General features: G+C 40.8%; 1 protein-coding gene across 2 annotated transcripts; it reads left to right on the top strand.

Annotated features, from left to right (window-relative positions):
* kcnn2 (potassium calcium-activated channel subfamily N member 2) lies at positions 1–27052 on the top strand. Of its 2 annotated transcripts, XM_086300580.1 has the most exons (9): positions 1–852; positions 1253–1348; positions 15582–16000; positions 16275–16416; positions 16573–16683; positions 16762–16889; positions 18696–18704; positions 21547–21616; positions 25036–27052. In XM_086300580.1, the coding sequence occupies exons 1-9, from the start codon at positions 67–69 to the stop codon at positions 25309–25311; spliced, it is 2037 nt and encodes a 678-aa protein (XP_086156706.1). In that variant the 5' UTR covers positions 1–66; the 3' UTR covers positions 25312–27052. The 2 variants fall into 2 exon arrangements, with proteins under 2 accessions (XP_086156706.1, XP_086156705.1); XM_086300579.1 differs by lacking the exons at positions 18696–18704; positions 21547–21616 and having other exon boundaries at positions 25036–25207.
* The last annotated feature ends 269 nt before the right edge of the window (positions 27053–27321 follow it).

Consider the following 27321-nt stretch of genomic DNA (forward strand, 5'->3'; position numbering starts at 1 on the left):
GGACCGTGACGCCCTTTGTCGGGGGCTCTGTGGCGCCTGGTCGCTGCTTTAAAAAGCAGCACTGACATGGAAACCCCATTACAGCTGCAGAACGATTTCTTCCCAGAGCAGCAGCTCCAGCACTGTAAGTACCAGCACTACTGCGGACGCGAGGATCGCCTCGGCAAGCAGCACGACCAATGCTGCACCTGCAATAATTGCACCTGTGATGCGAGAAAAAGCCTCGTCTTTCGCGGGACGTCGCCGGCCACTGTGGGAACTTTAAGGGCACCTTCGGAAACGTCTTCGAGGCAAGGCTGCCAGTACAGTGTCTGCGAGTTCACACCTTCTAGTCATGGTAGTTCATCCAGACATCATCATCATCATCATCCTCACCATCAGCAGCAGCAGCAGCATTGCCGCGATAGGCAGCGGGGCAGCCTGGGCAGCAGCCACAAAGACAGTAACTCCTACAATGAAATAGCCATGAGCAGCTGCAGATACAACGGCGGCGTAATGCGGCCGCTGAGCAACTTGAGCTCGTCCCGCAGAAACATACACGAGTTTGATTCCGAGTCCCAGCCTTTGCAGCCCATCTCCGCCGCAGATGCGTCGGACACTTTAGTATCCAAGCCGGAGAATAATTCAAGCACCCTGATGCCTTACGCATCGGGAGACGGAGGGGGAGGCTGCAGCCACAGCGGGGCCAAATCGGGTAAAAAGAAGAACCAGAACATTGGGGAGAAGCTGGGGCACAGGAGGGCCTTGTTTGAGAAAAGGAAACGGCTCAGCGACTATGCTTTAATCTTTGGGATGTTTGGGATCGTTGTTATGGTTATAGAGACTGAACTCTCATGGGGAGCGTATGGAAAGGTGCGTATAGCCCACTCAAAGTCCGTGCCTCGCAGTCCCATGTAGGCTAGAGTTGATTTAGGGGACATGTGACTCACGAAACAAGTGTTTTTAACGTTAAACAACTTGTGGTAGGATAAAGTGTTCTCAGGCAGGTCCCAGGCACGCAGGCCAAAAGGCCCACAGCTGTCCAGCCATGAAGGGGACCCCCCACCACCATCACCTCCAAAAAAATGAATGGGAGAAGAAGCTGCAATGTTAGAATTTGTTGCACTGTGTCCTAAAAAGCTAAATCGTGCCGTTTTTACTTACTTATTTATTTATTTTGGCACATTAGTAGGAGTTACTCCAGCATGTAAGACAAGATCTTCTGTCATGTTGTTGTGTCTTCTTTGACTTTACTGTCCTTGCTCTTTTGCAGGAATCCCTATATTCATTAGCTCTAAAATGCCTGATAAGCCTTTCTACAATCATTCTCCTGGGGCTGATTATCATCTACCATGCAAGGGAGATACAGGTAATGCTGATGCACTCTGTTGGTTTTTTTTGTTTTTTGTTTTAATCAAAGCATGTTTTATCAGTTTTATGTCTAATCTGCTGTATTTCTGCACACTTTTCCCCTTCTTTTACACTGTTACAGGTTGATTTTAAAGTCACTGCTGCTCATTTAGTGTCAGATTTAAGTATTTTGTGCATTTAATGCATGAACATTGTGAAACATGTGAAATGTGTGTTTGTTTCTTTGCCATCTTTTTTTTTTCTTTCAAAGAATCAAAGACTTTCTGCAGCCCTGTGAGTGTGTAAATGATGGGAGAGGTTGTTGCACTGGTGCTGTTGTAGGCCTAATCATCAGCTATTGAAGCCGCATTAACAGTTCATTATAGATATTGGGAAGATTAAGGAACTCCTCGCAGGGTTGAGTGGATGAATGATTATTAGCCTGAGATACTCCAACATGACAGTTTTATGACCATGCCTCGGAGCATTGTTGCATTACTGTGCTTCAGTACTCATGTCTTTGCCACAAATTTTCACTTCCTGCAGCATGGGCCTCCGTTGCATGCCAGACGGCTTCCATGTGCCTGATGTGTTTCTGTCTCTTTCTTTTTAAATTCACCTAAATGGGAAAAGCTTCACCTTAAAAGAAACACCACCCAAGCATTTTCTCAAATACTAAACAACGCCATGTTTAATCATGTTAATGGAGTTTCTTACCTTTGCACAAGAGGGTGATTTTAAAAATGCCTTCAGCTGAACTGTAAAAGCTGATCCAGCTGTTTTCATCTGACCTTATTTCTTCACTTTGTTGCCAGTCTATAGTCTCAAACTCAAGACGTAGCCTCATTTTGTTTATGAAATAGTGCATTACACTTTGATAAAACATCACTTCTTACCTCTTGCATCTGGCAAACAGAATCTTCATCAGCTTTGTTGGTATATTTAGCAGCTACAAACCCCAGGAGAGGATCAGTCATTAAAATAGCCCAACAGTAAAATGTGTCACTGCCTTGAGATCTCTCATTGTAAACCTTTCTTCATAAGAGATGGTAGAAAGGCATCATTATCATATTTCACCGTACAACAGAAGCTGTTTCATTTCCCCTGCAGATGGTTCCCAGGATCTGTGTATAAATTAGAAAGAAAATCATACGTTGGTATGAAAGTATCAAACCCATTTTTTTCTTCTTCTTCCTCTTTTTTTTGGCCATTGGATATTTCTGCTAAAATACAGAGCAAATAAATAAATCCATAAACAGAGCTTTTTTTCACCATTTGCTTATGCAGCTGCCGACCGGTGTAACAATTTAGTTTTGATGTAAAGAGACATTCTTTGTACACAGCATGTTTCTATTTAGGTAGAGGTATCAAATTAGTCCTGCATCAGCCACGCGGTTATTGTTCCCATTCACAGGAAACCAGTTTGCTGAGACGCTGAGACTACTTTTATGTATATATATCCTTGCTGCAATGTTACAGCAACACATCTGTATATTATAAACATGGATTCAAGAAGTTGAAATCTCTTTTCTCTGCTTAAAATGACTCTGAGGAACCGCTGTTTCCTGAGCGCAAGTGATTATTTTAGCTCTAAAGCAAGGATTTCTTTCCATTCCTTTAATTGTCAGCAGATGCATATTTAACACACAGGCAGGCTGCTCAGACATCTTTGATCAAGTCCCCTCTGACAGTCACGTCAATATCCACAACATTTTTCACCCCGCATAGCTCTCTTTTTGCTATAAAAGACATTTCCTCCTTTGTTGACCTAGAAAACTTTATTAAGGCAGTTGTTTCTTCACAGCTGATTATTGCAATTCGCCACATATTCACGCTGACTGAAGTAGAAGCTGGAACACTTTGATGAGTCAGAAAACATTATCAAGTCACCGCAGTCTTACTCACTAGACCTGCTCTGTAAATATACAAGTTGATTAGAAGGTCTGTCCTCTAATTCATCACATTCCCTTTGGGAGTAACCAGTCCCTGGAACTGACTTTGTCTCACTATTTAAATCCAGTTCACACTGTTATACTTCAACATCCACCACAACAGCTGCTCCCATCCCTCCTTGCCTGAGGCTCTTTTGTGTCAATTGTTGCTGTTTTTTGTGCCAGTTGTGGCTTTTTTGGTTCCTGCAGATTGACATATGTGCCTTCAAAAACGTACACATGCACATGTGTAGACGGCTGAATTAATTCTGAATCTGCCTTGCTGATGGTAAACGCAAGTACACACAAGCACACAGAACAGAGAGAGACCGGAGAGAGCTGATAAAATGTGTTTTTCTTTCTGATTTTCTCTGTCCGTGTGCTGCCTGCTACTCAATACACTTGTGAAAAAAACAAACTGATTGTTTTCTTTCGGTTTATTTTTTGTTTAAGGAAGATAAACTGAAACAGACTCCAGATTGAATCCTTAAACATTTAAATATCAGGACTAAATGAAGGTGTAATGCCCCAAATTGAAAATCCTGATTGAAGGTTGACTTTTTTATTAGCAGTGAGGTGCTACGTCGGGTGCATTAGGAACGACATAAACTTGTCCAATGCAAATTTTACCATTGCCAATATTTTGATAGATGATTAAATTGGGGTGATACAACAGTTAGCACATTCACTTCACTTCAAGAAGGTTTGAGATTGAACCTGGTCACCTGCAGGCACTGTGCTGAGTGCAAATGTCCAAAGGCATGCATGTTAGGTTAACTGGTGATTCTAAACTGGTTTGGGTGTAGATATTAGTCATGTGATGCACTGGTGATATGTTCAGTGTGTATGTCCAGTTTCACCTGGACTTTAGTGTCTTTGCAGTTAGGATTGATGGAGATGGATGGATTTAAATGCGCATTTTTCTACGTGACATCATGTTACTTCAGATTTTATATCATTAAGTCTTCACTATATCTCTAAATAATCTGGTGTCGTTTATTGGTGCTGAATTAGCCTTTTTTCCATTATTAAATGCAGAGATTTTGTACAATGCTTGCAAACACTGACAGTGATGTAATACAAACAAAAACCAGCAAATTGTCACACCAGACGAGCTGAAACAAGAGAATTTTTGGGGGGGGAGGGGGGTTCTTGATTTTTAATTTGGCATTTAATTTTTAACTTGATTATCTGCTTAACTGGCAGTTTTGGAAAGTCTTTTGAGAAAAGCTTCTCCAAAGTCAGAAACATTACTTTAACAGGTGGAAGAATACGACTACTGACTGGTAAATTTTCAGTGATTCGTAAATTCACACAGGGAAATCTGGCAGTGGCAAAGAGGTTATCAGATGCTATACAAGTATTAACAACAAAGTACAAAATCATATAAAGTCAATCATTTTAAAAGCTCAGCTGAAAGTAAAGCTACTGAAAGTGTTTCTTATGTATCTATAAATGTGATTAGGAAGTTTACCTAAAATATCAGAAGTAGAAGCTTTCGCTGCAAAGAAATGAACAACGTAACATCTAAAAACTCGTGTTTTATCAAATAGTCTAAACCTAAAGAGGAATCAGTTGCCAACTAACTTTCTGATAGTTGAATCATTCTGTCTTTGACCATGTTTTGTTTACCTCACATAAAGGCTGCCAAGTAGTAAGTGTAGCAAAGCAAAAAGTACAGTATTTTCCCATGAATGAAGTCAATGTAAATGTGCACTACAATGCAAAAGCCAACGACAATTGCTTCATATTTTCTTTCCAAGGAACAAGATGTGTAATTTTTTAAAGTGCTCTTGAACAATAGCTCTCCAGGATGGAGGTGTTTTAAAGATTTTCTTTGGACATTGCCCATTTTCAGAGGAATATTTTTACCTACTGCATGAATCATTCAAGTATTAAAAAACACCTAACTCAAGGATCAGCCGGTGTTGTGTCTACACATAACACACAACTTAGCAAAGAATGAATATTGAATTGAGTTGTTAGACACTTTGTTGCTAGCAGCCTGTCACAAAAGCTCATCCTTTGTTCCCGTTTCTTTAGCTGAACCAGTTTGGCAGACTTAAAATAGGATTTTTGTAACAAAAGGTGATTCCTAAAGAGCTATTAATCGAAAACTTGGCATAACTCAGCATGCTGTGGAGCGTGTCTTCAAAATTTTGAGGAAACAGGGCAGTGGAGGACAAAACAAGAAGTGGCAGGTCTAAAAAAAACTCTCTACAGCTCTGGAAGTTGTGTCCTTGACAAATTGGAAAAAAATCCAACAAAGACCTGACGCAGGACCTGAAAGATGCATCTGACACTCCAGTTTACTCGTGTACAGTTCACTGAAGACTCATCAGAAATAGTCTCAGTGGCAACAGGTCTGATGCAAAGAGTGTCTACAGCCTTTTGTAAACACAGTGGAGGCTCTGCCATGTCAGCATCCAAAGCAGCGCTTTAACAAGAAGCCTGGAAACTATTCTTGAAGACAAAAGTAATTATGAAAAAGCTTGTCTAAAAGAGTTCAAGCTCTATTTCTATATTTGTTTAGACAATTTCTGCATCTATTTCCCATTTTCCTAACAAAATGTAAAGAAATGAGGGGTGGCTACTCCAAATATTTGACATTAGAGCCTGAGTTCAGAAACTAATCGCTTTAAATGATAGATTTCCCATGTAGAGCTTCACCAACCCAAATATTTTTATTTTCTATCTGCAAATGACGTCCCCTGGAGAAAAAGTTTGAAAACCACCGCGCCCACCAAAACACAAACACACCCATCGACTGAATCCTTATTTAGCATTACTGCATCAGCACTCTGTCAGCTGTTGTGTTATTCGGTTTTATGCAATGTTCTTAGGTTTAACACGCCCTCCCCATCCACATCCCCGCGCTTCATTTTTACGCCTCTACGAGAGCCTAATGTGTTTGCAATGTTGCAATATGAATTGCTGTTTCTAAAGTGCACTTTGCCATGTGGGAAATGTTGTTCCTGCAGTGAAGTAGATTATGCATGCACATCCATGTGTACTCACAGATGCCTGTCAGATGTAGAGGCATAAGTCAGGGTGATGAAATGGTTTCCCCACCACTTCTAGCCCCTTAAAACTGATTTACTTGTCAAGCTCGGTAAAGTCTGCGCTCTCTGATTTCCACAACACAGAGTTTGTTCTGCGCAGAGTGACTGAAAACTCAAAAAAAGGTCACTCTGAGCAGGCAGGAGAGAGGTCGGACACAGGCTGTCATTTGTTTAGGGATACAACTGCTGTGCTGCATTGGCAGTGAGGAGTGACCTACTGAGCTGAGTGTGCTTAAAAAAAAAGAAAAAGATTTGTCCTTAGTTTTTGTTTTGTTTTTAGTGTCCACAAGGAAAATTATATGTATTCCTCCCTCTACACACCAGCTTTGATAAAGAGCCGGAAGCATGAATCTCATTATACGTCTCCTTAATATTTCCAGATGAGTAATTTTTAGACTTCTTAGTTAGGCAATGCAGCTGTGTTGTGGAAGTTAACACAGCTGCATTGAGTGTGTAGCTCTTTCCTAACTTTGACTTGTCCTTGTCAGAGTCTGATATGAGCTGCAAGCTGCTGAGGTGGTTGATGAGTTCTCTCTGTTTTTCTAAGCGAACACAAACTGACATTTTGCAAGTTTCCCTCTTCTTCTCACATCAAAGTGTTGTGTTAAGGCCACTGCTGTGTCACTCTAACTTGTGATGACAGTTCTGCTGAGTTCTCTTAAACTAATGCAAAATGCTTTGGGGGCTGGGTTGGGTTTTTTTTTGTCTTTGATGTGTACTTTTGCGATAAGGGTCTGCGCTGATGTTTCACAGTCGCGCAATATTACATTTTTCGGTTCAGCGGAAAAGATAAAACAACAACGCGTCACCCAAACTGTGCCAGCAAAATTCTGCCAAAGCCAAACTTGGCTGTGCTCTGCAGATTGCCCCTGAGTGCTGCGTATGTGTCAGAGATATGGTGTAACTGCAGGAGACGCTCTAAATTTCTCACAGTGAAATCTGTCCTCTACCTGAGACTCCAGACTGGAGTCAGATAACCACCACTGGCTGGTGACCTCAATGTTTTCACTGAACGTACCGCCTTTCAAGGGCACAGATACCAAACCACCCATAGAGTTGAGGATCCTGAAGATTATTTATGAAATTGCTCTTTTTGTGCGTGTGTGTGACTCCAAACATGCAGCTGAATGTAGATTATTAATGTGTGGCGACTTGGCTGCAGCCACAGCACTTTAAAGAAAGATTTATACGAGCTTTTACTTTGGCTCAGAAATGTTTCACTTTGCTCGAATGGAAAAATTGCACATGCAAATGTGAGACTTAATCTCGGAAGCGAAAGCAAACAGAATTTGCGAAAGCTTCAGATTTATTCTGCAAACTGGCCTCTTAGTGGCTCACTTTGATATCATAAATAAAGCATTGCATTAATGCCTAATTGGACTGAACCTCTCAACCTAATTCACTAATGAGATTGAGTGATTTCATTCTCAGTGACAAGATATATGTTCCCATCTCCACATTACACAGATTAAATATTGAGCTGCACTCCATTAGTTATATTGAGAGTAGTGAAACCAGTAACCAACCCAGCTAGCAGCGCAGGTGAGCTCCTCCGGGGCTGCACAGTGCAGACACAGGACATCGGCAGGCAGGGAATGAGCTCAAGACATATTCGGCTGTGCTGTCTCTCAGACTGACATGAAGAAGCCTTTTCGATGATGGGAAAGGGGCATGCACTCTGAGTGATTAGACTGTATTTTAAGTCCATCAGAAAACAAGATGAATGTCAAAGAGAAACCGCTGATGCTTTGATTTGGCCCGAGTTAGAAACAGGCTGGCGCCCTGTTCCCTGGGCTCTGTTGTACATTGCATGGGATTAACGTCTGTGCTCTTGAACTGATTTTGGGGTTTTTTTCCTAAGGTAAGGTGGGGATTTTGGAGAGAGCTGTTTTAGAATAAAGGCACACAGTTAAGGTTAGGACACATATATAGATACAAACAAACGTGTCTTTCAATATCCATGTGATGAATATAGATTGTAAGAATTTAAAGGCCTGTTTTTCATCTATTATTTTTGTGACTAAATTTTTAGCCATTTTATTATTAAAGGAACGACCATGAAACTTTATTATAGGCATTCATACTGAGCAGATAAGGATAAATCCTAATCTCTTGTGTGACCCCACACACAGTTCACATTCAAATAATATGTCTGGGCAACTATTGGATGGATTGCCACTGAATAAAGTGCACATGTTTGTCTTTCCCCCAGGATGTACTGAAATATATTTAGTGACTCCTTAGCTTTTAATCTAATGCCATTAAGGTCTTGTCTTCTTCTTTTTTTTTTACCTGATCCTTTAGTTTATAACCTCACAGACTTAATGGCATTCCCATCACTCTGAGCTGTACTGTGTGCTAATTAGAAATGTCACTGGCCACTGTATTAGGTACCAGGTGCTAATGCCAGGTTAGATCCCCCTTTATATTTAGAACGTCTTTAATTCTTCATTGTACAGGTTCAACAAGGTGCTGGAATTATTCCTCAGAGATTTTAAAGCATAGTGACATGACAGCATCACACAGCTGCTGCTGATTTTTCAGCTCCACATTCCCATCTTTGTGCTTTATTAGATTGTGACTGTGTGGGTCATATGAGGCCACTGTCATATGCAAGAAACCATGATCAGGAGATGATTTGAGTTTTGTGATATGGAGCTTTATCCTGTAGGAAGCAGGCATCAGAAGATGGGTGCACGCACTATGGCCATTGAGGGATGGACATGGTCACCAAGATACTCAGGTAGACCGGCGCTGTTACTAAGGGGTCCAATGTGTGTCAAAAAAACATCCCTCAAGCCAGTACATGCTCGGCAACCTGAACTGCTGATACAAGGCAGCATGGATACACACTTTCAACTTGTTTATGCCAATTTCTGGCTCTACCATCACCAGACAACATTTTTTTAGGCTTCTGTTATCCATTTTTGGTGAGCCGAATTATAGCCTTAGTTTCCCAGCTGGAGTGGCACCCATTGTGATCTTCTGCTGCTGTAGCACATCTGCTTCAAGGTTTCACATGTTGTGCATTCAAAGATGCTCTTCTGCATCACTTGGTTGTAACAAGCAGTTGTTTGAGTTTTTGTTGCCTGTTCATCACCCATCTAGCACCGATAACAATGCCACATTCAGTGTCACATAGATCTTCTTGCAGTCCCATTCTGACGTTCGGTTTTGACTCTAGCAGGTCATCTTGACCCTGTCTATAAGCCTAAATGCACTGAGCTGCAGCCATGCAATTGGCTGATGAAATATTTGCATTAACGAGCATTTGAACAGATGTACCTAATAAAGTGGTTAACAAGTGTACGCTAAGTAACATACACGTGTAGCATTTGAGCAGATTAAACAAGTTGATTTTAGCAACTAGGTTGCTAATTGACACCTGATAAAGTTTCTGCCACTTTTACAAAAGATTAACCGTATTTAAATGTCATATTTCCACACAGTGAGCACGACAAAGAAAGTCTATGCACAAGATTTTTTTTGAAAAGAAAAATGATTTCTTCTATTCTAGCTGTGCCTCTGTTTCATCTTCAAATCTTAATGATCCACTGTGTACGAGGTTAAGATGCGGCGCTCTTACCGCTTGAAATAGATTCTTTTTACCTTCTTTATCTTAAAAATAAACTTTCAGGTATGTTTCTCAAGTCACAGGCCTTTATTTTATTCTCATGTTAGGTTGGACATATTTTTAATAATCATGTCTCTGTGGTTATAATTTTCATTTATGTAATTGTCTATATGTAAATAAAATAAAAAATGTAATAATAATTTAATGATCACCACAAGATTTACTTGTGGACTCATTTGTTTTTTTGAACCTCTATTAATTGTTTCATATTTTCATTCTTAACATTAAAAAATGTAACTATGATGTAACTGAAATTATTATATTTATAGCCTGTTTTTATAGTACCTAAACCATCTGTGCTGTAAATAATTAACCTTCTATTTCTCATCAGGGCTTTTGTTTTTCACACTGTTAACATAAGTTTTTTCTTTTTTTAAAAAATAAACCTCACAGTTGAATATTTTTCATCCATAGATGCAGTTTCTTCCGCCTCTCTGTCATGGTTTTCCAGCGAGTATGAAATATTTCATGCTGTGCGGTTAAAGCCCCATGAGTATTGTATTTCAGGCCATTACCATAATTGCTTTTATTCACCAAGTAGGCTTTCCTTATGCAAGCTCCTGCTAAATGTTTAATTACATTGTTTGGAGGTAACAAACTTTGTAACTGCTTTTGACACGACCGGTTTGTTGTTTAAAATGTAAAATAAAACGTCGCTTGTGCCGCGTACAAACAATAGATTTAGCCTCTTTCAGAGAACTAATTCTGTAAGTAAGAGACCACAGTGTGAGTGGAGACACAGCTTGTGTTTCCATGTCTACATTACACTCAGCTGGAAAGCTGAACAGGACAAGCTGTGGTTAGAGTTACACACTTCTTTGTCAGATGTCAGTTTGTTAAAGGAGCTCAGTGTCGCTCATTTGATAGGAACAACCACAGCTGAAAATTTAATTCACGTGTTTTCTGTGTTTGGGGGAGGGCGGGGGACTTTGATTGTAGCTTCTGAATAAATACAAATGAGCTGCAGAGGCTACGTGGGGTTGTTGTACCATTTATTCACGGACTTGTTGCTGTTGTTGTTGGCTGGTGTTGTACTGTGCCGGCTTGTTGACAGCTGATATTTCCTGCACATTTCTTGGCTCAGAAGCTATAATAAGCGTGCAGTGTGCCGTTTCTGCATTAAAGCAGCTGAAGCTGTAGTCTCGGAGTCCCTTTGAAGCTGTCGAACTGTAGCATGTGGAGCACTCGTACACGTCTGTAGCGCAGTCTTATTGATTTCTGCGCGCTGGCTTTGTCCTTGAGATGAACGCTTTGAATGGGGAGCTTTATTTAAGATGTGAGAAACATGACTATTTCAGCGATTCCATTTTAGGTAACATGTCACAGCTAAAATTACAATCTAAGTCAGTGATCCCATTAGCCTTTCAGGAGTGGGACAGTTTTCTTTTTGCTTCTATAATGAGAAATTCCAAATTAAATGGAGAGTAGCTGGCAAACTGCCGAGTCATGATGTATGCCTCCAGAGTGTCCGGAAAATTATGACCATATGATTTGTCATAAAGTTTAAGACAGACTGATTTGCAAATCATATAAGCCCTATATAAATGATTAAAAGTGCGAGGGCAAGGTAATAGATGCTAAAAGAGAGGCATATAATTGTTTTTGAAAAATACACCCACATTTTTAATGCTAGCTACACATTTTAAAAAGGTTAGGATCAGGTTTTCCTCTGTTTCTAACAACACACTCTTTAAATGTTTGGGGATCGAGGAGACCAGCTGCTGCAGTTTTGTAAATCAAATGCTTCTTGCTGCTTCTTGTTGTCTTTTTTTTTGCCTATTAATCCAATGTTTTCAATAGGCGACAGGTCTGAACTGCAGACAGGCCAGTTTTTCACCCTGACTCTCTTGCAACAGAGCCGTGCTGTGTACTCTGCGCAGAATGGGCTCTGGCATTGTCTTACACAAATAAATAAGGCCTTTCCTGACAGCAAGACAACAAGTCGAACGGTCCCTCTCCTCTTTAGCCTGGTTAGAGCAGCGCGCGTGAATTCAAGCATGAATTTAAAATTTGATACATAAGAACACAGACAGCTTTCCACTTCACCTCAGTCCATCTTACACGAGCAGAGGATGCAGCAGCATTTCTGTAACCTGTTTTTTTCTTTGCCAGTCAGTTTTGTTTTTCAGTGTTGTCCTTTGTGTGTAGGGATTTCTTCAGATACAATGTTTACTAATATTATGTGCTGCAAATGATGAATTATTCTAAAAATGGTCATCTAATTTTCTTTAAAATCTTTTTACTCCTATTCAGTTCAATTCAGTTTTATTTATATATTGCCAAATCACAACAACGGTCACCTCAAGGCACTTTATAGGTAAAGACCCTACAATAATACAGAGAACCCCCCTATGAGCAAGCACTTGGCAACAGTGGGAAGGAAAAACTTCCTTTTTATAGCAAGAAACTTCCAGCAGAATCAGGCTCAGGGAGGGGCGGCCATCTGGCGTGACCAGTTCGGGGGATGGGGACAGGACAAAAGACATGCTGTGGAGCCAGGCATCAATAATAACTAATGATTAAATGCAGAGTGATGTATAAACACATTAACAGCACGTTAAAAGAGGTGAGTGATGAAGATACACTTAATGCATCATGGGAATCCACCAGCAGCCCAGACCTATTGTAGCATAACTAAGGTATCACTCAGGGTCACCTGATTCATCCCTAACTATATGCTTCATCAGTAATTAAAGTTATAAGGCTAATCTTAGAATAAGAGAGGGTTTCTGTCTCCTGAATCCAAACTGGGAGCTGGTTCCACAGAACCGGGCCCTCAAAGCTGAAAGCTCTGCCTCCCGTTCTACTTTTATCCTGTAAGTGAGCCAGTGGTCTGAGAGTAAGGAGCTTTATTGGGATGATACATTAATATGAGGTGTTTAAGATAAAATGGGGCCTGATTATTCAAGACCATGTATGGGAAGAGAAGGACTTTAAATTCAATTCCAGATTTAACTGGGAGCCAAGCCAAGCGAGAACTCAAAAGGGTTTTTTGATGGCTCCACCTCTCGAGTTATATCACTGACACGTTTAAGATGACCTGACTGCTTGTGAGATGTTGCCCCTGCAACATGTGCATTTATGAACAATAGAAACTCAACGACATAGTTGCAGACCACATAAAGTTACAGAGCGGCATCACCGAGGGCCTCTGAATGGCACAGAGAGAAAAACTCGCTAACGCTCTGCCGACTCAGTAACTGCAGTGTTTCAGCTGTTCTCTCGCATTAAGATCAGCACAAAACCTCTGCAGCGAGCATCATGACTTTTTTTTAACTATACATTTTCTGTGACTTACGACATAACCTGAAACTAATCCTTCCATTAAATATCTGGGTTATTTTTTGATTTTCATTTCTTACCATTGAGTAAGCAAACAAATACTTCAGTATTATATAACACATTAATAGGACAAATTGTGAAGATGTTCCTCTTACTTTAATAATTCTTGTACATTTCTGAGCTGAAAGATGAACAGAACTGTGCAGGATGTTGTTTCAGAGGGCTGTAAGCAAAATCATTGTACTGTATATCATAGTTAAGCCTGAGAAGTCAGTGGACACCCCATAATTTATTACCGAGTACATTAGGGAGGTTTCGGACGGCACGTAATAGTGCAGTTTTCCTTTTCTTTTTTCCCCCTTCATAAAGGCGTCTGCTCTCATGGCAAAAAAAAAGCTGCCAGGAAACCTCGATTGGATTTGCTGACAACAATGTTTTGTGAAAAATCTACTGCCACTTGTGACAGCTTGTACAGGCGCAGGACCTTGATGTGATTGAGTGGATAGAGCGGGCGCATTAGAGAAGGGATACCAGTGCGAGGTGTCAGAGAGAGGAATACAGTTTGGAGCGCTTTTTATCTACAAGCCTCACAATACAAAGCAACAGGTATAAAATTGAGATCGCCTGTTTACAACCTTTAGCGTGAGAAGTGGAGACCGTGAAGGAGCTGATATTGGTAGTTGTGTGAGGACACGAGTTGAAGATAGCTGTAGAAAGTGATAAAGAGGAGTGAAGGGACATCAGGAGGAATGACCATGTGAGAAAGCTCCTGCGTATATATGACAGAGGACGGGGTGGAGAAGAGCGATGGGAGGTGTTGAAATCCACTCACACTGAAGTCCCCAGTGAGACAGCCAGCCTTCTGGTCAGGGTGGCCAGGCGATCAGCACCTAATGCTATGTGGAGGTGGCAGATGTTCTCATTAGTATACTGCTTAGAAGTTGAAAATGCTTACTGCACACCGCTAATGTATTGCCTGATGTAATAATATTTTATTTTAATGCATTTTAATGAAGAAGTCAAAATTTTCAGTCATCTTCAGAACAATTTATTCTACAGGCACTAAGATGCTTTACACTAAGGATTGTCATTTATTCCAGAAATTTCAATAATTTATTGTATGCAGAAGCTGTTTTATACAGCATTGATGAGTCTGCCGTTTCCTGGCTTTCTTTTTCTTTTTACATTATTTAGTTTTCACGTCAAAGTAGCTTTAAAAAGTCCATACTGCCCTGACAATCTTTAAATGTCTCGGTTTTGTTGAAAAGGTAAAACTTTAAAGAAAACTGGTTTACAATCATAAGTGAACATCTGAAGTCTTTGGACTATTTTGTTTTTTAAATTTGATGCTGAAATAACCGTTTACTGTACCAACAGTTAAGTTGTCCGCTGCCACAGTGGATTTTAAATCAAGCAATTGAGATGTGGGTGAAGTGCAGACTTTCAGATTTAAATCGATGGCTGTAACAAAGGTATTGCATTAACTGTTTAAGAACTGCAGTCGTTTTTATAAGTAGTCCCATTTTCAGCTGCTTTCAGATCAAAGAAAATAAACACACAAATCCTCTCTGAACCCAAGCTCATTTAAGATGGACTGGGGTGGAAACTAACTCTGCTGTGGTCAGAACAACCAAAGGTTTCCACATTTTCAAAAGCGTCTTTAATGCTGAATGGCATACGCAGGTTTTAGAGGAACATATTGCCATCCAGAAGTCTTTCTCAGAGGTTTCCAGTGTTTTACACACATCGCAACAGTGAGTCTGTGTTGAAGTCAAACAGCTGAGCAGCTGCGACCCCACATCAAGCAAAAATGGGGAAACGTTTGACTTTCAAAGCTTTAGTTCTCAAATGCTTTAAGATTGTTGTTAAAAAGGGGGGGTGATGCAACACAGTGGTAAACATGACCCGGCCCCAGTCTTATTTTGTTACAAAGACCTTTGGCATTAAAGGAAATGGGAAAAATAGCAACAAACGTTCCTTAAGGCATTAAAACTTACACACCTGGTGTGGTGCGCTCACAAACACAGATATGACATTAAAGCCATGATGAGGTCATTAGATGTTGTATATATCTGTAAATATCTGAAAGCTTGTAACATCCTCCCCTTGTCATGAAATCTTTTCCGTTTTCTTTGGCTACACTTCCTTCAAATGTTCTGAGCACAGTTTCTTTTAAAAAAAAAATGTAATTTAATGGCTTGAGGCGATTTGCTGTTTACTCTTTAATGGGCTTAATGATTTCCTGTAGTGTGCTGTGTCAACATGATGAAAATTTCAGCTGTTTCCTTTTGTTTGATTGCTTTTTCTACCCTTCATCACTCTCATGGTGCCCTTTCCTTGCAGCTATTTATGGTGGACAATGCAGCTGATGACTGGAGGATAGCCATGACATACGAGCGCATCTTCTTCATCTGCCTGGAGATCCTGGTGTGCGCCATACACCCCATCCCAGGCAACTACACCTTCACCTGGACGGCACGCTTGGCCTACTCCTACGTGGCATCCAAGACGGATGCAGATGTGGACATCATCCTGTCCATCCCCATGTTCCTGCGCCTGTACCTCATCGCTCGCGTCATGCTGCTGCACAGCAAGCTCTTCACCGATGCCTCGTCCCGCAGCATCGGTGCACTCAACAAGATTAACTTTAACACGCGATTTGTGATGAAGACGCTCATGACCATCTGCCCCGGCACTGTGCTGCTGGTCTTCACCATCTCGCTATGGATAATCGCTGCATGGACAGTGAGAGCCTGCGAGAGGTGCCTGGATCAGTTTTCTCATGCTATGCCGCGCTGCTCAGCATGAAACATAGATAAGGCTTAAAAATAGATAGAATACTCACTCTCTGTCTGAGCATCAAGATAGAAGGATTAACACAAGCTGTAAGAAAAGATTATGAAACTGCAGAGTCCTGAAACGTTGGATTTTAGGCATTACAGTCGCTAAAACCTCTTTTTTTAAAAAAGAAATAAGTAGCAGTTTGTTCAGGTGCATGAAGGTGTGTCAGTCTGATACATTTATTATTCATTACAGGTACCATGATAACCAGGACATAACCAGCAACTTTCTTGGAGCCATGTGGTTGATCTCAATCACGTTTCTTACCATTGGTTATGGGGATATGGTCCCACATACGTACTGTGGGAAAGGAGTCTGCCTCCTGACTGGCATTATGGTGAGATTATGATGCTTGTTTTGTTTTTTTATCAGCTTGTGAAACTATTGAAAGACTCTTATTAATTATGTAAAAGCAGCCGATCTGCTGCTAATTTATCGTGACTGAAAAATATTGACAAGTAAAGGAACGCTGTATATTTTCTCTGGCTCCCAGGGCGCTGGCTGCACTGCCTTGGTGGTGGCTGTGGTGGCAAAGAAACTGGAATTAACCAAAGCTGAAAAACATGTTCACAATTTTATGATGGACACCCAGCTAACCAAAAGAGTAAGTGAAAGCGCTGCAAGGTGTCATAGATGCTTTATTTCATTACAGTCTTAAGCAATTTTGTTTTTGCACCCTAAGGTGAAAAACACAGCTGCGAACGTTCTCAGGGAGACGTGGCTCATCTACAAGAACACTAAACTGGTGAGGAAGATGGACCACGCCAGAGTCAGGAAGCACCAGAGAAAATTTCTCCAAGCCATTCACCAGTAGGTGCCGTGCTCTTAACCCTGACCTCGCCACTTTTCTTCAGCAATTTCATTCACCAGAGCAACACAAACCTGAAATCTGAATTGTTTGACACCTGTAGCAAAGCTTTGTGCTCATAGATTTGGAGGTTCTTGTATTTTTATAACCATGCTTTGACTTGACTGATTTCACAACTTCCTCTGCTGATGTTTGAATGTTATATATGTATATATACACAATGACTCATTGGAGATTCCTGTAAAGCATTTACCCGTTTTTTAAAAGGCATAAACTAGCATCATGAAAAAGAAACTCTGTGTAAAGTTCATTTTACCTCAAAATATGCAGGTTTTACAGAATTCACAGGAGTATGATATCGATTTCTCCACCTTTTGCTGTCAGGTTGACTCTTGTGTGTCTTCTTCGCTGTGAGTCAGATGTCAGGCTGACCTCAGGGCTGACACATTTCGGTTTCTACTCCTCTAGCGCTTGCTCAGACATTCACCTGTCAGCTAGTGTTTTAGTGGGTCCCCAAGGACCCCCAAAGTGCTATCTCACTCCAAAACAGTATTGATTTTAACCTCACCTCACTGTTGTTTTCCTTCAGCTTACAGTGCTTACCAGCACAGCCACACTGAGGCTTCTTTCATTAACTGGCAATCACCTCGGCGCTTTATTAGAATAAATAATAGCAAATACGCTGGTATATTGTTCATACTCAAGTAAAAATGTCCTCTGTTTGTATGTTTGTTTTGCTTTCTGTGGTTTTATTCACACACACATATATATATATGGTGTACTGTGTGCAACTTTGCTTTGCTCGTGAATCTTTTGGACACACATTTAAGTTTTAACGGCATTCGGATGTTTATTGGGAAGGTAGGGAAACACAAATATACACAAACTGTCTGCTGCTGCTGCAACCCGCATCCAGACTTGCAGTTTAATAGCTTTCTCTCATTGTTGCTGCTTTTCGAGTCATTATGCCCTTGCTGTTGGGTTCAGGTGATTCGCGGCATTGATGACGGCTTCTCATGTCCACCTCCTGTTCTCTTGGACAGCCTAATAATGGAAATGGCTCAGAGCTAAAGTGCAATCTATAAAGAACCAGATTCAGTTGGGAAAAGTCACGTTGCTCTGTGTGCTTAGAACGACCACTCAGCGTGGTATCAACATCTCCTGGTCACATTCTTTGTGTTAGAGAGATTCGGTCTCGGTTATGAGGCAGAGTGTTCACAGGGTTCGTGTGGGAGAGTTTTAAGTAGGGCCTGTAGCCTAATCGCAGGGTGTGACAGACAAACTCTGGCGTGCAATTAATATAGAATAGGAAGTGGATTAACAAGTGGAGGCTTTTAATAGGCCTACAGCAATCTTTGACTTCCTCTACTGGTCAAAGTTGTAAGACAGTGAGAAAACTTTGCTCACACATCCTTATTAGTTGAGGGGGGTAAAAGCTGTTGTTAAACAGACACTTCTGGTTTGCCGGCATTAACAGGAAGATTGCTTTTATTCACTGTCTTTCTGATAGGACCAGAAAAGGCTAAATTAGATTCAGAGAACAAAAACAGCTGCAACCACCAGAAACGGTCCACGCAGGGTAAAATGACAAACTGGTTTCAAGATGAGGGAAGTCAGGAGAAGCGGTGGCTGCTCTTCACAGGTGACAGTGTAGCGATGAGGGTTTCAGCAGCCAGACGTGAGCAAACACAGTTTGCCATCTGACTATGTTTATCTGATATTGTAATAATTCATTTGTCTACTTCATGTTTCCTTTTTGTTCCTGTTTTGTTTTTGTTTTTCCTGTTTGTGTCGACACAATGCAATAGAGCTCGAAAGTAAGTCTTCGCCTCTCATGTAGATACAGACCTGTTGTGTGCATGCTAACGAGAGCTTGTCCTTGAACCCAATAACTACCAAAAAAAAAAAAAATTACACTCCCTCATTTGATAAGTGAAATTCATCCCTCAAAAATCTTTGCTTCACACAACCCAGTCACACCTGCTAAAAGTGTGTTTTTCTTAGTTGGCATGTCAGTTTGACGAAACACACAGCATCACATTTTTCTTTGTCTGATTTAAATCACCGGTACAGGCACCTTGTTAGTGAACAGATATGCGCTGCACATTGTATACACACCCACAGATGCAGTTTAAGTGAATTTCAATTATCAATGATGGAGGGTGTTTTTCTTTCCATTTCTGCATGGATGTGATGAGACTTTTGATCTTTAATCAGAAAGCAACTGATTAAACTCCAATCGACTGTGCTTTCACCTACCGAAGGATGACGACCAGAGTGGCATTAGCCTGCAGACGTGTACGTTCTGTGATACCCCAAAAAGTCATGCGATACGCCCAAGCGGCCACGCTCGCACAGATCAGGGCTCAGGGTCATCTTTCGGCAAGTGGAACCATTGTTACGCCTGTTACGACATTTGCAGCTACATTTCCTCCATTTCCCTGTTGGATGACACAGTAGCAGAGATGCCAGTCCATTGTTGTTGTCATGGCTGGTAAACAGCATAATAGCAACGACATGCAGCTGCCATGCAAGAAGAGTTTGGAGACACAACAACACTGAGGTCCTTTGGATGACTCGTGCTAGAGGCACGGTATGACACAAGTGCTAGCCAAATGTCTTGCAGAATGTTTTAGGCCATAACGGCTGTGAAATCAAATGTCTCCCTTTGGGGAGGAAGTCTTTTTCCATGCGCAAGGCTGAAGGAGGAACCATAGTGGGGACAAAAAAAAAAAAAAAAAGCAGGACAGTGAGCGCTTGTTAGCTCAGAGATCAGCGAATTGAACAAAGAGGGAAGTGACCTAAGAGGAAGGTCAGGGTAAAGCCTTGAAGAAATCCCGTTTGTGCTCGAGAGGCTGCAACTGTGACCAACAGTGTGAATGGTCAGCAGGGACAAGGGCGACGGGGGGGTAAAAAAAGAAGACGTCAGACCCATCCATTACTTTGAAGAATAATTTGCATTTCTTTTCACCATGAGTTTAATGGAGGTCATGACAAATAAAGCAACTTGAGAGGGTGAAAAATGTGGAGCAGCACTAACTGAGATTGAAACGCTTAGCATAGCCGTTTTCCCCCGATGAACACCAACCGCATATAAAGTGCCCGTTCACAAAGGGAAGTGCCCATGAGCAGTGACTGATTGTGGAAAACATACTTTGAATATAAAATAGAAGGTCAGCAGGCTTTCTCGCCCTCACCTCAACCTGCCCTCTGACAGCTATTGGTCTTCCAATTGTGAAATGTATATTTCTAACAGGTCTCATGTCAACTACAAAACCATGTAACCCCGAACACCTATTATCTTCTGTAATTTAGAGCAGACCACTGCTCTTTTCTTTATTTGTTTCATTATAACTAGAAGAATATAAGAGTGATGTTTTGAAATTTGTTCTGCATTTGTCTGAGAGTCTTCTTTGTATGAAGCATAATGGGGCTAAGGTGGCAGGACATTTTTGCCCTATGCTTGAAGTTTTCTTTAGTGGCTTCTGTGGCACTCTCTGTTGGTCTTCGCTGCACATTTGGGAGTTTCTCGATGAAATATCAGTCTCCCTCGAAGACTCTTGAATTTCTTCGTCTTTAGCAATCTTAAAATTTGACCCTCAATCATCACCTAAGAATCAGACTGTATTAATGGTGTATTATTATTTTTAAGCGATTCAGGAGGAAGTAAAAAAACCCTCTTTAATATGTTGATGCCACGTGGCTAATACTCTACAATAGTGCACATTTTGCTGTTTTTAAGTCCCCTGAGAAGAAGAGTTTAAAATGGTGCTTCAGTAGCATAATTAAACAGGAGCTGTAAATTATTTAAGCACATTTTATAAAGTAGGCAATTTTCAGTCTTTGCAGGTAGGATTTTTGGGTGATAGAAAAATTAGCGTTTTGCATGGTTTTTTAGCCCACAAGAGAGTTTCTGGAAAAATCTTTTCATTTCCTGCCCGCAATTAACAATTAAAACGATTCTTTAAGTTGTCACTTAAAAAAAAAGAGAGAAGAAAAAAATAAGAAAGAAAAAAAAAAGTTGTCACCATGACACGATTTTCTCTGTTCTAATGGGAATATTGGAAAGTCTCAAAAGGGAAGCAGGCTCATAGCTGCTGTTTAAAGGTTAAACTTTACCCTCTGTGTTAATACAAAACAGTGTGTGATGTTTTTGGCTCTCTGAGTGACTAAATGGGAATAGTAAAGAGAAAAAAGTTAACCAGAAGGGAACTTTACAGGAACAACAGCTGACCTTTTTACCCTTGCTGTTGATGTTTTCTAATCTCATATGTCAAGAAGACATACAGTAGGACTTGATAAATGCTGTTTACACTGTACCCAGATATGACCCCCCACCCCCATTCCCTTGTGGTGTGTATTGGTTGAGTAGGACGCAGAGCTGATTTCATTCACCCCCCGTGGCAGCTCCCTCTCCTCCCCCCCACCCTTTCTTTCTCTGTGGTCTCCTTTCCACTTGCATGCAGCTCAACCAAGCAGACTGCCCCTCCAAACCCTGCATTCTCTACACATATCCCATGCATGTCCTGGGAGTTTTCTTCATGTGTATGCCTTGTGTGTGCACAAATTTACAACAAGAACAAAAAAGAAAAGAAAAAGAAAAAACATATCGACACTAATAGCGTTAATTTATTGGGTTCTGAATGGTCTTGTGTTCAGATTGAGAAGTGTTAAAATGGAGCAACGCAAGCTGAATGACCAAGCAAACTCACTAGTGGACCTTGCTAAGGTAAGCTAGACTAACAGTACACTGCTGCCTTTGTAGGTTTCCTCCCTCTGTGTGGCTGAATCCGATGCATGCTAGCTGACTGGCTGAATTAGTTGTGTTTTCTAATATAAATCAAAGTCTACAGGTGTCAAATAAACAGACAGGCTTTACAATCTGTGTGTTGATTGCGGTTGACTGCGCTCACCTGGAATTCAATTTGCTTGGGGTATGAAATAATAACGCATCTTCATTTTGCAGTGTAAATCACTGTCCCCGGGACAAAAAAATTACTGAATGGGAGTAATGAGAAACCCGGCACAGTTTTTCCCTCTATGTATTCTCTGATGTTTGTCTCCAGATGCACTAAACAGAAGTCGACAAACCTTAGGGAAAGACCAGGCAGTGCGCCAGCCTGACACAGCAGAAACAGTAACCTGGAAAGGGAGACACACTGTGATCTGATGATTCAGCCAGAAATAAAGGCAGAGAAAAAGAGGAGAGAAAAGCAGAGCACTCTGACATTCAAAAGTACACCACAGTCAAACTGGATTCAGGCCAGCATGTCATGAAAGGTATTAGTTAATATTGCCTAATCACCTCATGCTGTAAAACAGCACGGAAACCTGCGACGTGACATTGAGTAAGGTGGCTTATGGCCAGTGTTGTATGAGTCTGCAACCATAGGAGGGCAGTGTGGCTTCAGTCTTTTCACGCTCTCGGTGGAAAGACGGAGCTAAATAGAGCTGAACATATCTTTTTGGAAGATGCATTGCCACTGCAGTGCACAGTGAAATTCCTCAGATCATAACGTATCCCCTTATTTCATTATCTCCTCCAGAGTCACTTATACAGACCCTGTTTATTCATCCAGCGTGACATAAACGATGTGACATTGGCTGAATGCAGTTTCCTTCCACAGGATTTTTTTTTCTTTTTCATTTTTTCCAGTACATATCCTTAAATTACAAAAGTGCTCACTCAAGTGGCTTTAACAACCATCTCTGCCACTCTGCTCGCGCTTCTTCCCTCGTCTTGTACAGAAATTGGTTTATAATGTCAATTTGCGGTTTTACATTACAGCCCAAGTGGATGTCTATTAACCACCTGTATTCTTGCTCCATCACATATATTCCTCAATGATCTACTAATGGTTTTCTTGCTCTCTATCATCCATTCCACCTTATTTGAGCATGTTCTCCTTTCATTTCACGGTTTGAAACTTGGAGGCCTGTGCCTGGATGCAATCATTTCTTAATTACACTAAGAGGAAAAAGACCTTTATTGGATTGATTTGATGTTAATAGCACAACCCTAACAACAGTTGTCAGGTTAAGTAGTGTCATGGCTTCCTTAGTCCTCACTGATTCATATAAACAAGCTATCCCATCATCCCCGCCTCAAATCAGAAGAGGACAAGGTAAGTGATGGATGACATCGCCTCTAAGCTGCCAGGGGTTATTAGTCCTGCACTGAATAGTACCTCAGAGACCACCTTCCAGCAGCCTCACCACCACTTCTCATCTGGAATGTGACATGAATTTCTTAGGCTGTTGCTGACTATTTTGGAAGCCCAAACCGTTTTAGAGAAGAGTAGTTATACGGTAGTTATATAATTTTCATGGAGGTTTTTTTGTTTGTTTGTTTGTTTGTGTGTTTGTTTGTTTTTCTTTTCTTGTTGTTGTTTTTTAATAGCCTGTTATGAGATGGCTGATGCATCAGAAGAGCATTATGTGAAGTCAGCAGGCACCTTTCCTGTCTCCTCAAGGTCACAAACTAATGTACTCTGGTCTGCATGAAAACATAAAGCTCCTGTAAACTGTCCAAATAAAATTCACCCTTCTAGATCAGTTTACGGTAGATACTGTGCTCCCAATAATGTTCCTCTGACCTTATTTTGAAGGATGGTGAAGGTTTCTCTGGGTGAGACACAAGCCATTGCAGACAAGATGGATAAAATGGCAGTATCATAAAGCAGTTTGTAAAATCTGAACTGTTGATTCAGCTCAAGAAGCCTGCGCAGGAACATCTTACCGTGCAGTATTACGACAGCGTGCAGCCTGACACATAAACTGAAGCATTGGTGCAATCACCATCCTGTCATATAATGCAGGTTCTGTACAGGCTGATCTCGTGTGTGGCGTAAGGTGTATACACTCACTGGACACTTTATTAGATGCACCTTGCTAATACCAGGGTGGACCCTTTTTTGCCTTCATAACTGCATTAAGTCTTCGGGATACAGATTCAGCAAGAAGTTGGAAACATTCTCCTGAGAGATTTTGATCCATATTGACATGACAGCATCACACAGTTGCAAATGTGTTGGCTGCACATAATGGAAATCTCACATCCCACTACATCCCAAAGGTGCTCTATTGGATTAGGTTGTGATGACTGTGGAGGGCGTTTGAGTACAATTTTGATGATTTGAGGAGCATGACATGGTGCACTATCCTGCTGAAAGCAGCCATTAGCAGATGGGCACACTGTGGCCATAAAGGGCATAAAGAGATGGACAAGATCCGCAGCAATATTCAGTTAGGCTGTGGCATTTAAATATTCATTTGGTACTAAGTGGCCAAAGTGTATCAAGAAAATATCCTCCACACCATTACAAGTAAATTGTAGCTCCGTTTCCTGTTCTTAGCTGACAGAAGTGGCACCCAGTGTGGTCTTCTGCTGTAGCTCATCAATATGTTGTTCATTCAGAGATGCTCTTCTGCATACCTTAGCTGTAACGAGGAGTTGTTTGACTTCCCGTTGCCATCCTATCAACTCAAAGCAGTCTGGCTGATTAGAAGTTTGCATTAACAAGCAGTGGAGCAGGTGTACCTAACAAAGTGGCTGTTGAGTGTATCCGAGTCATTACTGCACTCAGTCATGAACATTTTTTGTTGTCATTTAAGAGAAACATGAAATCCTAAAATACTTTGAATGTGATGGTGAGTTTTTTCTTCCTTCTATCTTGGTTTAGCAAGCAAATATTGTGCAATACAGTGAAAAAAGCCTGTAACATCTGAAACTGTGAGCTTTATAGATCTGACTCAGACTGTGGAAGCATCATATTAGCTGAACTTTTATTGCACTTTTACACAGCATAGCGCCATTGATGTTTATTCACGATTTCTGACATTGAAATTGCAGGCAGAATGTGAGTATTGTTTTCAGACAGACGTACAAATAGATATACATCAGTTTATTATTTTAAAGTCATTCTTTACTTTGACTTTGATGTGTTTGAACAGTGAATCTTTAGCACTCGTAGCCTCTTGTAACCAGTTTTCTTTCTTCTCTTTTCAGAACTATCAGTGCATCTTGATGTGATGAAAATGCATTTTCCCTATTTTTTTTAATGTATAATAAATTTTCTGGTGGTCCATCAAAAGTAACGTCGGTTTGAAAATGTTAACAATAAGCTTGTTTTATCTCTCCTATTCCAGACTCAGAACATCATGTATGACATGGTATCAGACCTGAATGAGAGAGGGGAGGACATGGAGAAAAGGATTGCCCTGCTGGAGACGAAGCTGGAGACTCTACTGAGTAACTTGCAAGCTTTGCCCGGACTCATCAGCCAGGTCATCAGCCAGCAGCACAGGGACTTCCTGGAGGTGCAGCTCCAGCCTTATGACAAACACAGCCCTGAGCGCTCACAGTCAGTGTCCCGGCGGAGGTCGTCCTCCACGGCACCGCCCACCTCCTCCGAGAGCAGCTAGAGTCCAGGGGGAACGCCTCCACTGGAGACTTTTGCCATCATATGGCCAAGTTGCATTTATCGTAAAGCCTTATGGTTTCAATAAGTATTATCCAAATTCTGATGACAGAATCCAAGATACTGGGGACAATACATTTTAATGGATAACTTCATGCTGTTATTTATTTTTTTATTACCTCAAAAGATGTTGTTATCCTTGCTCTGGTGACATAAAAATAATGGCGCTTCCCTCAGTAACAACTAAAAGGCCTATCGATGGGGCTGTGATAAGAACTCTTCTCCATCTCTATGCAGAGGTAGCCAGTTTTAGGTAGCAGAGTTACCAAGTGTGAAACTATTGCACTAAAATAGTGCTTCTCACAGACTTTGTGCTTCTGCTGGCTTGATTCAGTCTCTGTGTTCCTCAAAGGAAACCGAGAAACCACTGAGAAATCAGTCAGGGAGCATGGCAGTGATATTGAGGAAAAATGCTGCGGTTTACGGACTGGAGTGAGCTGACAGCAGAAGCCAGATGAAAATCGCTCCTACACACTGTCACTCAGAGATAACTTTAAAAGCTTGAAATGAGGAAAACAGCATATATCTTTTAGGTTAGAAACAGCATCAACTATAATGGTTTTCCTTTGCAGAGTGCCCCTGTAGAATGACTATTTTTTGGGGCCACGTTGCAAATAATTTAATCCTCTAGTAAAAATGAATGCATCAGAACCTGTACTTGCACTTACTTTTTAATCAATGCACTTCAATGCTGACTAAGATATGATATAAAGATACGTTGCTCATTAAAAGAAGAACATTTTAAATGTTTGGGCATGGGTTTATTATTGTCAATTATCGAGTTGTGGCTAGTGTTAATGATTCAAATCGAAGCCCTATTTCTGTTTCTCACAAAGAAGCATCATCTTAGACCTGCAAAAGTCTTTAGAAACTTACTGAGTGATCATACATTTACTAATTAACCCCCAGTCTCGCTGTGTCTCACCTCCTGTCCTTTTTTTTTCTTTTACCTGTGCTCTTTATGCTTGCTGCCATCAAATGCTGAACAACAAAACCATAACCATATCTACCTTTTAAAAAGTAAATGCCTATTTTTATATACTTTAATGAGGAGAAGCACACCTCTTAAAACTAAACAAACAACAACGTGGGATCGATTAAGAGGCAGATTCAGCATAACTAGCACACGGTAAGGATATCTCGGACTGGAGTTAAGATACATAAAACTGTCTGTGAGACTTTTTCCTGAACATAATTAACAAACAGTGTGATTTAAAAACTGTGGTATTCTTCACACTTCATCTATCGTTTACAGCATACGCTTTGGATGATACTGCGGGATGAGCTGGAAGAGCAGGGCTGGTAAATGTGATTGGCATTTACTACACTTGGAAATGTTACGGTCCACAATTGATTTAACATATATTCTGATTTTATTCATATATCCACTTTGGTCATTAATGCACAGTAGCTACATATGAACTGTGAGATCTCCTGATGTGTCCAACATACCCTTTTATGCATTATTACTCAGTATACGACCATAATGGTTGTGTATTTTTAAAACAGCCGTTCCAAGGTTCACAGAGCATTGCATGGGTCAGAGGAGATCCATCACAGGTCTTGTTCAACCAGCTCACTCATTAACCAATAAATCAATCAGAGAGTTGACAAAACACAGATGTTCCGTCCACAAACTTTAGCAGCATAGAAACCAATGACAGACTATACTGTATGCGACTTAAACGATAAAGAATTAAACAATAAAAATATACAATTTCACCGGTCTCCATCCTTTTTGTGTGCATTTAAATGTGGGTTTGTATCTTATGTGCTTTTGTAGAAAGATGTTACACAGTTCAGTGCAATAACCAGTGTTGTAGACAATGTGCTCATCAGTATGTACGCTCCAGGTAAAGTGCACCACAGACTTTGTAGATCTTCTAAAGAAATAGGCTCGCTATGACATACATTAGGTTATTTGATATAGCCAGAGTTGCCATTGTGTTGGCAA

The sequence above is a fragment of the Aulonocara sp. 'chitande type north' Nkhata Bay genome, linkage group LG7 (genome assembly GCF_057382095.1).
Source record: "Aulonocara sp. 'chitande type north' Nkhata Bay isolate Kocher_YH1m ecotype deep benthic linkage group LG7, A_spYH_male_GT1.1, whole genome shotgun sequence".
In the NCBI taxonomy this organism is placed as follows: Eukaryota; Metazoa; Chordata; class Actinopteri; order Cichliformes; family Cichlidae; genus Aulonocara; species Aulonocara sp. 'chitande type north' Nkhata Bay.

Excerpts from the sequence above, each read along its gene's own strand:
- kcnn2 (XM_086300580.1), top strand. The coding sequence starts at position 67 with ATGGAAACCCCATTACAGCTGCAGAACGATTTCTTCCCAGAGCAGCAG. Across the intron at positions 16,001-16,274 it reads ACAGTGAGAGCCTGCGAGAG|GTACCATGATAACCAGGACA; the intron begins GTGCCTGGATCA and ends TATTCATTACAG. Across the intron at positions 16,417-16,572 it reads GCCTCCTGACTGGCATTATG|GGCGCTGGCTGCACTGCCTT; the intron begins GTGAGATTATGA and ends TCTGGCTCCCAG.